Source organism: Macaca fascicularis, chromosome 7 (assembly GCF_037993035.2).
Source record: "Macaca fascicularis isolate 582-1 chromosome 7, T2T-MFA8v1.1".
In the NCBI taxonomy this organism is placed as follows: Eukaryota; Metazoa; Chordata; class Mammalia; order Primates; family Cercopithecidae; genus Macaca; species Macaca fascicularis.
In genome coordinates, this window is record NC_088381.1 from 70,975,972 (window position 1) to 70,992,499 (window position 16,528).

At 39.5% G+C, this 16,528-nt stretch overlaps 1 protein-coding gene across 3 annotated transcripts in view; it reads left to right on the forward strand.

The window, feature by feature from the left end:
* Window positions 1-16,528, forward strand: part of AGBL1 (AGBL carboxypeptidase 1) — a 947,782-nt gene that overhangs the window by 456,331 nt on the left and 474,923 nt on the right. For all 3 annotated transcript variants that reach the window (XM_065548375.1, XM_015453343.4, XM_015453344.4), the window contains exon 19: window positions 6,498-6,627. In XM_065548375.1, the coding sequence (XP_065404447.1) occupies window positions 6,498-6,627 (130 nt within the window). The remainder of the gene's footprint in view (window positions 1-6,497; window positions 6,628-16,528) is intronic.

The following is a 16,528-nucleotide window of genomic DNA, read 5'->3' on the forward strand; positions in this document are numbered from 1 at the left end:
ACAGAGCGAGACTCCGTCTCAAAAAAAAAAAAAAAAAAAAAGAAAGAAACTTTCAACTTAGAGGGCTGTTTCATAGGGAGTAATATTTATTTTCACTGAGTCAGTTGTATGTGGGAACAAGTGCTGTGTAGAAATGTGAATTAACTGGCCCGTCGCGGTGGCTGATACCTGTAATCCCAACACTTTGGGAGGCCGAGGTGCGCGGATCACCTGAAGTCAGGAGTTCCAGACCGGCCCGACCAACATGGCAAAACCCCGTCTCTACTAAAAATACAAAAAATTAGCCGGATGTGGCGGCACATGCCTGTAATCCCAGCTACTCTGGGTGCTAACGTAGGAGAATCACTTGAACCTAGGAGGCGGAGGTTGCAGTGAGCCGGGATGGTGTTCCAGCCTGGGCAACAAGAGTGAAATTCCATTCCAAAAAAAAAAAAAAAACACTAAAAGAAATGTGAATTAACTGATCACGTGCTCTTGATTGATGCAAGTGATGCTGTAGGGCTCTCTCTATACTTGCAGCTAATCTGGCTCATCGCTTAATCTGGTCTGAGCTGATTTCAGCTGAAGTTGTCCTGGTCTTGTGATCTTTCAAATGATATTATGAAATCAGACTTGTGAAAATAAATTAGAAGTAAAAACCACATTTTAATCTTCTCTATTGATGTTCAAATTAAAATATGTAAGAGACTAACACAACGGTGGGAAAAATGGAGTGGGCAAGTATGTAAGTAGGGGTGTCTCCAAGCTTTTGGAATTGGCTCTGCTCCAGATGAGATGCTAAAAATCCTAAATATGTGTTCTAGTTCCCGGAAGCATTGTGGCAATAAATCCCTTTATAAAGTAATAATTCCTTTGCAAATGTTAATTTTCTTTCTTTCCTTAAAGTCTAGTAGAAAGCACTGCTTCTTTCACTTAATGTGCATACACAGTCCGTTAGGATTTTGTTAAAATGCAGACTCAGGGTTGGGACTAGAGTTTCTATATATCTAACAGGCTGCCAGGTAATGTTGCTGCCCCTCCTTTGTGACTAGCCTTGGAGGAACAAGGACATAAAGAACAACTATTTTATATTTAGACCTACCAAAGTTCAAATGTTAACTATGGGTAATTTCTTTCACAAAGATGACAATTGAACCCAGGTCAGTTCTTCTGGCCTATCTTTAAAGATTTTGGCTTTCCCATTTCTGGGCTCTGGGGTGATCATACCTCTGGTAACCCGTTCCTGGGTTCCTGGAGGTGTGGAGGAACACCTGTGTTAGATCTCTTATCTTCCCTTGCTCTCTGGATTATTGACTCTCCTGAGCATTTTGCGTGACAAAAAATATCCTGAACATAATAATATGTCGCTGACAACTCTAGTTGTTTTGTAGCTTTGAAATGAAGTTGTCTTTTGTTTTTTTCCTCTTTTTTCCTTTTCTCCATCCAAACATGTTTATTTGGAAAGCTCTGGGTGCAGTGTCTGGCCGATGGTCCCCCATGCTGTTCATCGTGTTCTTGAAGCTTTAATGTATCTCTTTGCCTTCATAGATATTCTCCTCTTGTACCCTTGGCTGCCTTCTGCACCTAGGATGTGTAGTGAATGGTGAAGCTGCTGCCTAAATCTCAAACATGCTGCCTCTCTTTAGGCTCCAGAGCTTGCTGTGCTGCAGGCACTAATATTATCGAGCCTGAGATCATTTATTCAGTCTGATGGACTCTGTCCCTCTACTTTTTAGTCGTGGACGGATGGGAGATTTTTTAATCCTCTTGTATTCTGAAGGCAGCTCTATAGATTCGTTTTTAGAAAGTGACTCACTTTTACTCTTTCTCTGCTTGTGGTCCTTTCTTGGCTTTAGGAGTCCTGGTAGTTCAGGATCTAGTTGTTAAAGCCTTTGGTTATATTACTTGTTTCCCAACCTCTGGATGATCCCTGTTCTCAGCAGATAAACGAGATCCACAATTAATGTTAAAAGAATTATTTTTAGTGACATCATTGTCCTTGAAACTGTCCAGCCTTTAAAGTTCCCTTTTACTCAGAATATCGTGCAGCTGGTGGCTTCTATTCAGTGACCCTTTAGTTAGGACTAGTGCTGCTGATTGACTCTTTGATAACTTCAGTTGAGATGCTTTTGTTTCATCATAAAATGACTATATTTTCTGGAGATCAGAAGCTTTCTTCTCTTTTCTTAAGGAAAGAGATATGCCCCACAAAAACCTCAGTTTTTTGTTTGTTTGTTTTGGTTTGGTTTGGTTTTTTTTGAGATGGAGTCTCTCTCTATCGCCCAGGCTGGAGAAAAAACCTCAGTTTTAAGGATTAGGAATTTTCCGGACATTGGCTGCAAATGCCTGAAAAGAACAGGAAGATAATGCATGTGGGAAACAATCTAGGAAAACATAGGTGATAAGGATGCCTGAGCCTCAGTGGAGTGTGAAAGTCCCGCCTAAAAACATTCAATCAGTGCAAAATAATTCAGCCTAGTTTTGGTCAAGTATTCCAGCTCTGCACCTCCTTCTAAAATTAAGGATCTAGGCAAGGTTATCACATTTCTGGTGTGCATTTGTTGAGAGAGTCACTGGGATGCAAGCATTTCAAAGCTAAAAATGCAACATTCCTAGACAAACTGGATATCTGAGCATCCTAGATCTGGCATATTTAGTGCATATAAACTTTATCTTAAACTAGCTATTTAAACTAAAGCTTTTTAAAATAAGGAGGACAAGTCAGATCAAATGTCTTTATTTGTGAAAAACAAAATGAAGTGGATAATTTTTTCCTTTAACTTTGCAGTTTTTAGTGGAGGGAAAAATAACATCGTGCTTTGATATTTGCAGATTATTGGTTCCAGGACACCTTCCCCACACCCACTACCATGGATACCAAAATTCGTGGATGTTCAAGTCTCTTATATAAAATGGCTTAGTACAGTTGGCCCTCCATATTCATGGATACGGAGGGCCAACTGTAGCAATAATCACCATTTTATGATTCTTATAAAGAAAGCAGAACTTCAAACTATTTGAGAGAGGACCCCTTTTCAGATTAGAGACACTGAATTTATTGCCAGTCAGTCATAGCTGTCCATCTGCTAATTCTCCCCCCATAGAAGGAGCAGCTGTCATTTCAGAAATGCTACAGTAGATAAGAAGATGGAGTGCATTTTATCTTCAAATGCTTGAAACAAATCCCTGGGAAGAGCAGCAACAGTTCCTCTGACTACACGAATCTCTGATATTATTAACACAAAATGCCAAATGGATTCAGAGATTGGAAGCAAATGGATTTACTTTAAAAGGAAAAGCACTCGAGGTGCTGTACATATTATAATAACCTGCAATTGCATACATATAGGGACTGCCAAAACCCTAGGCACACACAGAGATACTCTCCAAATCATAACCACCATAGAGTCCTGAAGACAAATAAAATCACATGGGTTTCCCAAATCCACACAATCTATTTACACAAATGGAATGATTCATTGCCTCTACCTCTCCAAAATAGACAACAAACAAACCAAATTTTCCCCAAAATAACAGCTTTCTTCTGTATGTCTTACATTCCCAATTTCTCTCCAAATCTCTATATTTAGATAATCTTAGATGTGGTCCTCCTTTGTGCGCTGTTTAACAATCCAAATTTCAATCAGCAATTTCTACTGATTATTTCTTTTCAGTTTTTCTTAAATTTTTTTCTCTTCAGCCTCCTGCCCCTACCCTTAGATGTGTCCAAGTAAACTGTTACTTAAAACTGATCACAGCGTCTTGCCTGGAGTTCCTAGTCAAGACACTTTTCCCTTCCATTCACCCTGCATATAGCTATCTGATCATTCTTTATAAGAAAAAAAAATTAGGATGAGGTAAGGAACCAGTGAATGTAGTCAAAGTTGTGCTATGCATCCTAGAGCATTTTAGATGTAGATGAAGATGTAGACGTAGATACAGATGTGGATATAGTAATGGACACAGACATAGGTAGAGATAGAAGTATATGGTATTTCTCTATAGGGATATCTAAAATAGATATTTCATTCGATCCTCAAAATAAACCTAGGGGGATGTTTGACTTATTTATTTCACACATGAGAATGCTGACTGTCAAAGAGGTCTCAAATCCTATATCTGGTAGCAACTTGGAGTTGGAACTAGGTCTTCTTATTCAAATTTGGGTTTCTGGCTTCAGCACAAAACTTTATTTTTTTGTTCTTGGAAATTGTGATCTAAAATAGTATTTCTGCAAGGTGGTAATACATGAGTCTTCTCCATGTAGATATTGCCCCTGAACTTGGTTTCCATGGAGCATAGGGAAAGAAGACGTAGAGAGAGTTCATACAGAATGGCTGGCTGCTGGACACATGTAATGCTTGCATTTTCATTTATACAAGCAGAAATGCTTTTAAAGGGCCTCAACTAATTTCATCATAGTCAGTGTTACAAAGGAAAAAACAAATCCCCAGTGTTGATGAGAATCCAGGTCAAGGCAAAGAGAAATCACAGAGAATCCTGGGGCTCTGGGATGTTGTGCCTGCAAGTACCTTGATTTGAGAAAAGAAATTCATTTAAACACAGCAAATGTGCTCGAGAGCAAGTCTGGGCTGCCTGTTCCTTTCTGTTGCTATCGGCATTGAAAATCTGCTTCATATTTTACCTTCATCCTTGGTCATCAGGCAGAACTGATAAACCCTATTTCTAGATGTTATTGCTATTAAAAAGAGAAAGGGAGAAAAAAAGCAGGCAAAGAACAAAAAAAGCCAGAGAGGAACATGCACAAGACCTGCCATTTATCAAGTCAAAATATTTTAATGGAGAAATCAGGATAAGTGATTAATCTAAAGATTTTCAGTTTCCAGTAAGTTGTAAGAGGGTCTGACAGCCAGCAGGAAGCTAATATTTAAAGATAATTTCAGGAACATGGAAATGAATAAGTGGTAAAAGGAGAAGACTGAAGACTGAACCTTCTTTTTACCTCCAATGTTTATTGAAAACCGTGTGTTTGAAACAAAACAAAACAGAAATCATATCTGAATATGCATATGAATGCTGGTAAATTTATTCTTTCCAAATTATTTACCCAATATCAACTCTGACAGAGTTACTATATTAGAGTTTTGATGGTGACCAAGAGACTATCACTGTCCTTGCCCCCAGGAAGCTCCTAGTCTTATTGGGAAGTCAAGAGACATAAAAATAAAAATCCATCCAAAATGGTTTCATAAGGACTCTGATCAAGGCGGCCTCAGGATGTTATTGCAGCAAATAGGAGATGGATGCAATGGTCTGGAAAATCAGAGAAAATTCCCCTGAAGATTGATCCCCTAAATGTTGAAGAGGTAAGGGTGCATGAGGATGGAGGAGCCCCAGCGAAAACCTATGTATGACAAGATAGAATGGACGATGTATTGTGTATTGGTTTCTTAGGGCTGTTGCTGCACATTACCACAAACTGGGTAGCTTAAAACAACAGAAATTTATCTCACATTTCTGGAGGCCATAAGTCGAGTGTGAACTGTTAGTAATTCCATTGAGCTTGGGTGCAGAAGGACAATGGTGGAGGGCTTGGGAGGATCTGGGGGTGCTGGAGGTTTTGGAGATGCTGCACTGATCCTCCCAATCTGTGGCACTTAGCTCATTGACACTATTGAGTAAATAATACTTTAGCAGGACTACTGGGAACATGTCCTGTGCAGGGGCTGCCCTTGGTAATCTCTGGTGGTTGTGGGTTTTTAGGATCACTCTACCTGACAACTCAGCATCTCAGTTTCCTCACTGTGAATGGCGGTCAATCCTCTCACTACCAGCTGGGTCACTTTTGTAAAGTAACTTGGCACTTTTGAATACGAACATCATCATTCCCCAAATGAGGGAATGTATGATTTTGAGCTCATTCTTGCTCTAACATACCATGATGATATATTTGAAAAAGGTACTCTGATTCTCTTGGTAAATGTCAAGCAGTGCAATAAAAGAGAGAGAATAAGAGTTAGAAGCAAATAAACCTGGGGGGGGAAACCTAGCTATTTCTTATGACCTAGATCTCCAGCCATTTATTTAATCATACTTAAGCCTAAGTCTCTTCATTGGGGTGCTCTAATGTCTACCTTGCAGAGTTATTGAGCCAGCTGGAAATATCATATGTAATACACCCAGTATGATAGATTGAATACAACTTAATTATCTGTAGAACTGAAGAATCCATAGCCTAGAGAAATTTATTAAATTTATTCCCCATGGATGTATATAATAGAGAACTACATTTTCCAACTTTGTCTTAAAACTCTGATAATCCAACAGCAAGTCAAATATGGTTTCTAGTTCATTTGGGGGCTGTGAATAATTATGATACTTTGGAGCTTAAAGGACAGATCTACAGCTTTCTGGACATCTGAAATTGATGCCAATTGGGCAGAAATCAGAGGAAAGTTTTGAACTCATTAGTTTAATTGTTTATCTTGTGGAGCTTTATTTTCTCAAGTTATTTTCTTCTGAATGTGTATTTATTTGCTTATTGTTTGTTCCTGTAGCCACAGATGCTCACTGAGTGGGGAAGATTTGAACAGACAATGGCTTTCTCCCAGTGCTCATCTGCAGCCAACCATTTACCATGCAAAAGGCCTCCTCTACCACCTGAGCAGCATTGGCCGAAGTCCCGTGGTGAGTCACTTCCTTCTGCCTCCACCTTCCTGGCCGCTTCCTTCTACCTTCCAGGGAGCAGATTATATTCTGTCAAGGCACTAATAGACAATGACCAAAAACCTATGTATGACAAGATAGAATGGGGGATGCATTGTGTATTGGCTGCCTGGGCCGCTGTACCAAACTGCCACAACTGGGTAGCTTTGTGTAATGCAACAGAAACTTATTTCACATTTCTGGAGGCATAAGTCTGGAATTAGGGTGTTGGGAGGATCATGCTCACTCTGATGGCTCTAAGGAGGGCTCCTTCTTTGTCTGTTCCAGCTTCTGGTGGTTGCTAGCAATCTTTAGCATTCCTGGGCTTGTGGCAGTATAACTCTAATCTTTGCCTCTGTCTTCACAAGGCCATCTTCCCTCTGTGTCCAAGTTGTCCTCTTCTAATAAGGACATCAGTCATTGTATTAGGGCTTATTCTAATTAAGTATGGCCTCATCATAGTTTTATTATATCTGCAAAGACCCTGTTTCCGAACAAGGTCACATTCACAAGTACCAGGGATTAGAGCTTGAATACATCTTTTGAGGGGACACAATTCACCCCACAACAAAGGCATCCCCCCAGTGTAGTAGTCATTGTTAAAAATTGGGCAAAAAATTATATTTCATTCCATATCCTGAGTCTTCATTTTTCTGGTATTTCAGTTATTGCATAAGAAAGAAAATGTATATACCTATTCAATAGTGTTTGGAACAAAATCCTCTAGGTGTTTATGTTCAACTAACACTTACTATATTCCAAATAGTATTCTGGCGCTGTCCCAGGGATTTTTATATCTAGGCTGTTTTCCCAAGCCTCTAGTACTATACAATTGATTAAAAAAACACTGTTTGAAATCAGAGGACTTGGCTCAAGATAATAAAGAGAAAATGACAGCCAAGTAACCATATGAAAATGCTCATTTATTAACTACAAACTGTGAACTTACCTGTCTACAAACTTGTAGAGGGACATATGTCCAAATTTAGAGTCCTTACCTAACCTAACGAACTTAAAATAGAGTGAAGAAGCTCACATACTGGCCACATCAATTAATCATCTCTACCTTTAGCCACTTTTTGAACATCTACTATGTGACAAAAAGGTGGCACATTCAATGAATATTTAATTTTAAAATGGATGAATATATAATGTAGAATTGTATTTAAATCTCAAAGGAGATGAACAAATAAACTGATTTCAATGAGATCACCCAGAGGTGTATGGCAGAGTGGGGATTCAGTTCTGATATGTTTTTCTACCCTGCAACATAGCCTCTCTTCATTCCTTACTGTTGAAAGCGTGTGTTGGGGAGCCCCATGACTATCTGCAGGCTCAGTGATGCCCTGGAAGGACTCACAGGGCTCAGAATAGCAGTTATATTCATAATTACCATTTATTACCTTCAGAGGACACAGATTAAAATCAGAAAAGGTAAAAGGCATTCATGGCAGAGTCCACGAGAGACAAGGTACAAACTTCCAGGTATCCTTGCCCGGTAGAGATATATGGACAGTGCTTGACTCTCCAGCAACAATATGGGTTGCCAACCAGGAAATGTCACCTAGCTCTGGTGTCCAGGGTTTTTGTTGGGGGGTCAGTTATGTAGCCATCAAATATCCTACACGGCTGATCTTACTCAGTCTCTCATCTCTCTAGAGGTCAAGTTGATATCTCATGGTCCTAGGGCCCTAACACAAGTCACATTTTTAGCATCAACCATCTGGCATGGCCCAAGTCCCAAGGTAAAGAAAGATCTGTTATCCAGCAGAATATTCCAAGAGTGTGAAGTGTATTTTCCGAGAGTCATTCAAGGGACAGATCTTATTTCAGAGTGTGCAGGATTTGAACCATCTAGGCTTGCTGAGTCAATCGTCAATGTTTTTTTGCTTAGAGAGCAAAGTGATTTCTTTTCCCTTAAGAATCCTCATTCTGGAAGTCCTAGCAAGAGCAATCAGGCACGAGAAAGAAATAAAGGGCATCCAAATTGGAAAAGAGGAAATCAAATTATTTCTGTTTGCTAATGATATGATCGTATACCTAGGAAACCCTAAAGACTCCCTCAAAAGACTCTTACATTTGATAACTGAATTCAATAAAGTCTCAGGTTACAAAATCAATGTACACAAATCAGTAGCGCTGTTGTATGCCAATAACAACTGACTGAGAATAAAATCAAGAACTCAGTTTTATTAACAATAGCTACAAAAAATAAAATACCTAGGAATATATTTAACAAAGGAGGTAAAAGATCACTACAACAAGAACCACAAAACACTGATGAAAGAGATCAGAGATGACACAGAGAAATGGAAAAATATCCCATGCTCATGGATAGGAAGAATCAATATTTTGAAAATCATCATATTGTCCAAAGCGATCTACAAATTTAATGCAATTCCTATCAAAATACTAACATCATTTTTCATAGAATTAGAAAAAACAATCCTAAAATTCATATGGAACCAAAAAATAGCTGAAGCAATCCTTAGCAAAAAGAATAATCTGGAGGCATCACATGACTGGATTTCAAGTTATACTACCAGTCTATAGTTACCAAATCACCATGGCACTGGTATAAAAGTAGGCACATAGACCAATGGAACAGAATAGAGAACCCAGAAATAAAGCCAATCACTTACAATCAGCTGATCTTCGACCAAGTAGAAAAAAATATGTGTTCAGTAAATGATACTGGGAAAATTGGATAGCCACATGTAGAAGAATGAAGTTGGATCCCTATCTCTCACCATACACAAAAATTAACTCAGATGAATTAAAGACTTAAATCTAAGATCTGAGTCTGTAAAAATTCTCGCAGAAAACCTAAGAAAAACTCCACTGGATATAGGCATAGGAAAATAATTTATGACAAAGACTCCAAAAGCAAATGCAACAGAAAGAAACATAAATAAATGGGACCTAATTAAACTAAGTACCTTTTGCATGACAAAAGAAATAACAGAGTAAATAGACAACCTACAGAATGGAAGAAAATATTTGCAAACTATACATCTGACAAAAGACTAATATCCAAAATCTACAAGGAACTCAAACAAATCAGCAAAACAAAAAAGAAATAATGTTATTAAAATGTGGGCAAATGACATGAACAGATATTTCTCAAAAGAAGATATATGAGTGACCAAGAAACATGAAAAAATGCTCAACATCACTAATTATTAGGCATATGTAAATTAAAACTGCAGTGAGATGCTACCTTACCCCAGTAAGAATGGCCATTTTTAAAAGGTCAAAAAACAACAGATGTAGGCATGGATGCAGTGAAAAAGGAATGCTTATACACTACCAATGGGAATGTAAATTAGTACAACCTCTGTGAAAAACAGTATGGTGATTTTTCAAAGAACTAAAAGGAGATCTACCATTTGATCCAGCAATCCCACTACTGGGATTCTGTTCAAAGGAATAAAAAAGTTATTATATTAAAGAGATACCTACACATGTATGTTTATTACAGCATAATTCATAATTGTACAAAGATATGAAATCAACCTAAGTTCCCATCAACTGATAAGTGGATAAAGAAAATATGGTGTATGCCGGGTGCGGTGGCTCACGCCTGTAATCCCAGCACTTTGGGAGGCTGAGGTGGGTGGATCACAAGGTCAAGAGATTGAGACCATCCTGGCTAACAAGGTGAAACCCTGTCTCTACTAAAAATACAAAAAATTAGCTGGGCGTGGTGGTGGGCACCTGTAGTCCCAGCTACTCTGGAGGCTGAGGCAGGAGAATGGTGTGAACCTGGCAGGTGGGGCTTTCTGTGAGCCGAGATCATGCCACTGCACTCCAGCCTGGGCAACAGAGCAAGAATCGATCTCAAAAAAAAGAAAAAAAAAAGAAAAAGAAAATGTGTCATATATAAATATGCACATACACATATATGTGTGTCTGTGTATAAATATATATATGTAAAAACACACACACATATATACATATACCATGGAATACTACTCAACTGTAAAAAAGAATGAATTAATATCTTTTGCAGCAACTTGAATGAAACTGGAGGCCATTATCCTACGTGAAGTAAACCAGGAATGAAATACCACAGGTTCTCATTAAGTGGGATAAGCAATGGGGATGCAAAGGCATACAGACTGGTATCATGGACGGTGGAGAAAGAGAAGGGGGTTGGTAGGAGAGGAGTGAAATGAAAAATTGCCTTTTGGGTACAATGTACACTATTCAGGTGATAGGTACACTTAAAGGGGACTTCACCACTATAGAATACATCCATGTAACCAAAAACTACTAAAGCTATTGAAATTACAAAGCTGCGGGGGGTGCGAGCAAGATGGTCGTATAGGAACAGCTCCAGCCTCCAGCTCCCAGCATGAGCGACACAGAAGACCGATGATTTCTGCATTTTCAACTGAGGTACTGGGTTCATCTCACTGGGGAGTGTCAGACAATTGGTGCTGGTCAGCTGGTGCAGCCCGACCAGCTAGAGCTGAAGCAAGGTGAGGCATTGCCTCACCTGGGAAGCACAAGGGGGAAGGGAATCCCTTTAGAAACTGAGACACACGACACCTGGAAAATCAGGTAACTCCCACCCTAATACTGCACTTTACCAAGGGTCTTAGCAAACGGCACACCAGGAGATTATATCCCACCTCTGGCTGGGAAGGTCCCACGCCCACGGAGCCTCCCTCATTGCTAGCACAGCAGTCTGAGATCTAACTGCAAGGCAGCAGTGAGGCTGGGGGAGGGGCACCCACCATTGCTGAGACTTAAGTAGGTAAACAAAGCTTCCAGGAAAATCGAACTGGGTGGAGCCCACTGCAGCTCGAGGAGGCCTGCCTGTCTTTGTAGACTCCACCTCTGGGGACAGGGCATAGCAAAAAAAAAAAAAAAAAAAAAAAAAAAAGCAGCAGAAACCTCTGCAGATGTTAATGACCCTGCTGACAGCTTTGAAGAGAGCAGTGGATCTCCCAGCACGGAGGTTGAAATCTGAGAACGGACAGTCTGCCTGCTCAAGTGGGTCCCTGACCCCTGAGTAGCCTAACTGGGAGACATCCCCCACTAGGTGCAGACCAACACCTCACACCTCATATGGCAGGCTACACCCCTGAGACGAAGCTTCCAGAGCAAGAATCAGACGCCAGCACTCGCTGTACAACAATATTCTATCTTCTGCAGCCTCCGCTGCTGATACCCAGGCAAACAGGGTCTGGAATGGACCTCAAGCAATCTCCAACAGACCTACAGTTGAGGGTCCTGACTGTTAGAAGGAAAACTAACAAACAGAAAGGACACCCACACCAAAACCCCATCAGTATGTCACCAGCATCAAAGACCAAAGGTAGATAAAACCACAAAGATGGGGAAAAAGCAGGGCAGAAAAGCTGGAAATTCAAAAAATTCAAAAAATCAGAGCGCATCTCCCCCTCCAAAGAAACACAGCTCATCGCCAGCAACGGATCAAAGCTGGACGGAGAACGACTTTGACGAGTTGAGAGAAGAAGGCTTCAGTCCATCAAATTTCTCAGAGCTAAAGGAGGAACTACATACCCAGCGCAAAGAAACTAAAAATCTTGAAAAAAGAATGGAAGAATGGATAACTAGAATAATCAATGCAGAGAAGGCCATAAACAAACTGACAGAGATAAAAACCATGACACGAGAAATACGTGACAAATGCACAAGCTTCAGTAATCAACTCAATCAACTGGAAGAAAGAGTATCAATGATTGAAGATCGAATGAATGAAATGAAGTGAGAAGAGAAGTCTAGAGAAAAAAAAAGAAATGAACAAAGCCTCCAAGAAATATAGGATTATGTGAAAAGACCAAATCTACGTCTGACTGGTGTGCCTGAAAGTGAGGAGAAAAATGAAACCAAGTTGGAAAACATGCTTCCGGATATCATCCAGGAGAACTTCCCCAACCTAGTAAGGAAGGCCAACATTCAAATTCAGGAAATACAAATAATGCCACAAAGATATTCCTTGAGAAGAGCAACTCTAAGGCACATAATTGTCAGATTAACCGAAGTTGAAATGAAGGAAAAAATCTTAAGGGCAGCCGGAGAGAAAGGTTGGGTTACACACAAAGGGAAGCCCATCAGACTAACAGCAGATCTCTCGGCAGAAACTCTCCAAGCCAGAAGAGAGTGGGGGCCAATATTCAACACTCTTAAAGAAAAGAATTTTCAACCCAGAATTTCATATCCAGCCAAACTAAGCTTCATAAGTGAAGGAGAAATAAAATCCTTTACAGACAAGCAGATACTTAGAGATTTTGTCACCACCAGGCCTGCCCTACAAGAGATCCTGAAGGAAACACTAAACATGGAAAGGAACAACCAATACCAGCCTTTGCAAAAACATGCCAAAATGTAAAGACCATCAGTGCTAGGAAGAAACTGCATCAACTAACAAGCAAAATAACCAGCTAATATCACAATGACAGGATCAAGTTCACACATAACAATATTAACCTTAAATGTAAATGGTCCAATTAAAAGACACAGACTGGCAAATTGGATAAAGAGTCAAGACCCATCAGTTTGCTGTATTCAGGAGACCCATCTCACATGCAGAGATACATAGGCTCAAAATAAAGGGATGGAGGAAGATCTACTAAGCAAATGGAGAACAAAAAAGCAGGGGTTGCCATCCTAGTCTTTGATAAAATAGACTTTAAACCATGAAAGATCAAAAGAGACAAAGAAGGCCACTACATAATGGTAAAGGCATCAATTCAACAGGAAGAGCTAACTATCCTAAATATATATGCACCCAATAGAGGAGCACCCAGATTCATAAAGCAAGTCCTTAGAGACTTTACAAAGAGACTTAGACTCCCATAAAATAATAATGGGAGATTTCAACACCCCACTGTCAACATTAGACAGATCAACGAGACAGAAAGTTAACAAGGATATCCAGGAATTGAACTCAACTCTGCACCAAGTGGACCTAATAGACATCTACAGAACTCTCCACCCCTAATCAACAGAATATACATTCTTCTCAGCACCACATTGCGCTTATTCAAAAATTGACCACATAGTTGGAAGTAAAGCACTCCTCAGCAAATGTAAAAGAACAGAAATTATAACAAACTGTCTCTCAGACCACAGTGCAATCAAACTAGAACTCAGGACTAAGAAACTCAATCAAAACTGCTCAACTACATGGAAACTGAATAACCTGCTCCTGAATGACTACTGGGTACATAACAAAATGAAGGCAGAAATAAAGATGTTCTTTGAAACCAATGAGAACAAAGATACAACATACCAGAATCTCTGGGACACATTTAAAGCAGTGTGTAGAGGGATATTTACAGCAATAATGCCCACAAGAGAAAGCAGGAAAGATCTAAAATTGACACCCTAACATCACAATTAAAAAAACTAGAGAAGCAAGAGCAAACACATTCAAAAGCTAGCAGAAGGTGAGAAATAACTAACATCAGAGCAGAACTGAAGGAGATAGAGACACTAAAAAACCCTTCAAAAAATCAATGAGTCCAGGAGCTGGTTTTTTGAAAAGATCAACAAAATTGATAGACCTCTAGCAAAACTAATAAAGAAGAAAAGAGAGAAGAATCAAATAGATGCAATAAAAAATGATAAAGGGGATATCACCACCAACCCCACAGAAATACAAACTACCATCAGAGAATACTGTAAACACCTCTACGCAAATAAACTAGAAAACCTAGAAGAAATGCATAATATCCTGGACATTTACACTCTCCCAAGACTAAACCAGGAAGAAGTTGAATCCCTGAATAGATCAATAGCAGGCTCTGAAATTGAGGCAATAATTAATAGCCTACCAACCAAAAAAAGTCCGGGACCAGACAGATTCACAGCTGAATACTACTGGAGGTACAAGGAGGAGCTGGTACCATTCCTTCTGAAATTATTCCAATCAATAGAAAAAGGCCAACATCATCTTGATACCAAAGCCTGGCAGAGACACAGCAAAAAAACAGAATTTTAGACCAATATCACTGATGAACATTGATGCAAAAATCCTCAATAAAATACTGCAAACCGAATCCAGCAGCACATCAAAAAGCTTATCCACCATGATCAAGTGGGCTTCATCCCTGGGATGCAAGACTGATTCAACATACGAAAATCAATAACTGTAATCCAGCATATAAACAGAACCAAAGACAAAAACCACATGATTATCTCAATAGATGCAGAAAAGGCCTTTCACAAAATTCAACAGCCCTTCATGCTAAAAACTCTCAATAAATTCGGTATTGATGGAACATATCTCAAAATAATAAGAGCTCTTTATGACAAACCCACAACCAATATCATACTGAATGGGCAAAAACTGGAAAAATTCCCTTTGAAAACTGGCACAAGACAGGGATGCCCTCTCTCACCACTCCTAGTCAACATAGTGTTGGAAGTTCTGGCTAGGCAATCAGGCAAGAGAAAGAAATCAAGGGTATTCAGTTAGGAAAAGAAGAAGTCAAATTGTCCCTGTTTGCAGATGACATGATTGTATATTTAGAAAACCCCATCATCTCAGCCCCAAATCTCCTTAAGCTGATAAGCAACTTCAGCAAAGTCTCAGGATACAAAATCAATGTGCAAAAATCACAAGCATTCTTATACACCAGTTACAAACAGAGAGTCAAATCATGAATCATGAATGAACTTCCATTCACAATTGCTTCAAAGAGAATAAAATACCTAGGAATCCAACTCACAAGGGATATAAAGGACCTCTTCAAGGAGAACTACAAACTACTGCTCAGTGAAATAAAAGAGCACACAAACAAATGGAAGAACATTCCATGCTCATGGATAGGAAGAATCAATATCGTGAAAATGGCCATACTGCCCAAGGTAATCTATAGATTCAATGCCATCCCCATTAAGCTACCAATGACTTTCTTCACAGAATTGGAAAAAACTGCTTTAAAGTTCATATGGAACCAAACACGACCCCGCATTGCTAAGACAATCCTCAGTCAAAAGAACAAAACTGTAGGCATCACGCTACCTGACTTCAAACTGTACTACAAGGCTACAGTAACCAAAACAGCATGGTACTGGTACCAAAACAGAGATATAGAACAATGGAACAGAACAGAGCCCTCAGAAACAATACCACACATCTACATCCATCTGATCTTTGACAAACCTGAGAAAAACAAGAAATGGGAAAAGGATTCCCTATTTAATAAATGGTGCTGGGAAAATTGGCTAGCCATAAGTAGAAAGCTGAAACTGGATCCTTTCCTTACTCCTTATACGAAAATTAATTCAAGATGGATTAGAGACTTAAATGTTAGACCTAAAACCATAAAAAACCTAGAAGAAAACCTAGGTAATACCATTCAGGATATAGGCATGGGCAAGAAATACCATATGACCCAGCCATCCTATTACTGGGTATATACCCAAAGGATTATAAATCATGCTGCTATAAAGACACAAGCACACGTATGTTTATTGCAGCACTATTCACAATAGCAAAGACTTGGTATCAACCCAAATGTCCATCAGTGACAGACTGGATTAAGAAAATGTGGCACATATACACCATGGAATACTATGCAGCCATAAAAAATGATGAGTTCGTGTCCTTTGTTAGGGACATGGATGCAGCTGGAAACCATAATTCTCAGCAAACTATCACAAGAACAGAAAACCAAACACCGCATGTTCTCACTCATAGGTGGGAATTGAACAATGAGATCACTTGGACTCTGGAAGGAGAACATCACACACCGGGGCCTATTATGGGGAGGAGGGAGGGAGGAGGGATGGCATTGGAAGTTATACCTGATGTAAATAATGAGTTGATGGGTGCTGACGAGTTGATGGGTGCAGCACACCAACATGGCACAAGTATACATATGTAACAAAGCTGCACGTT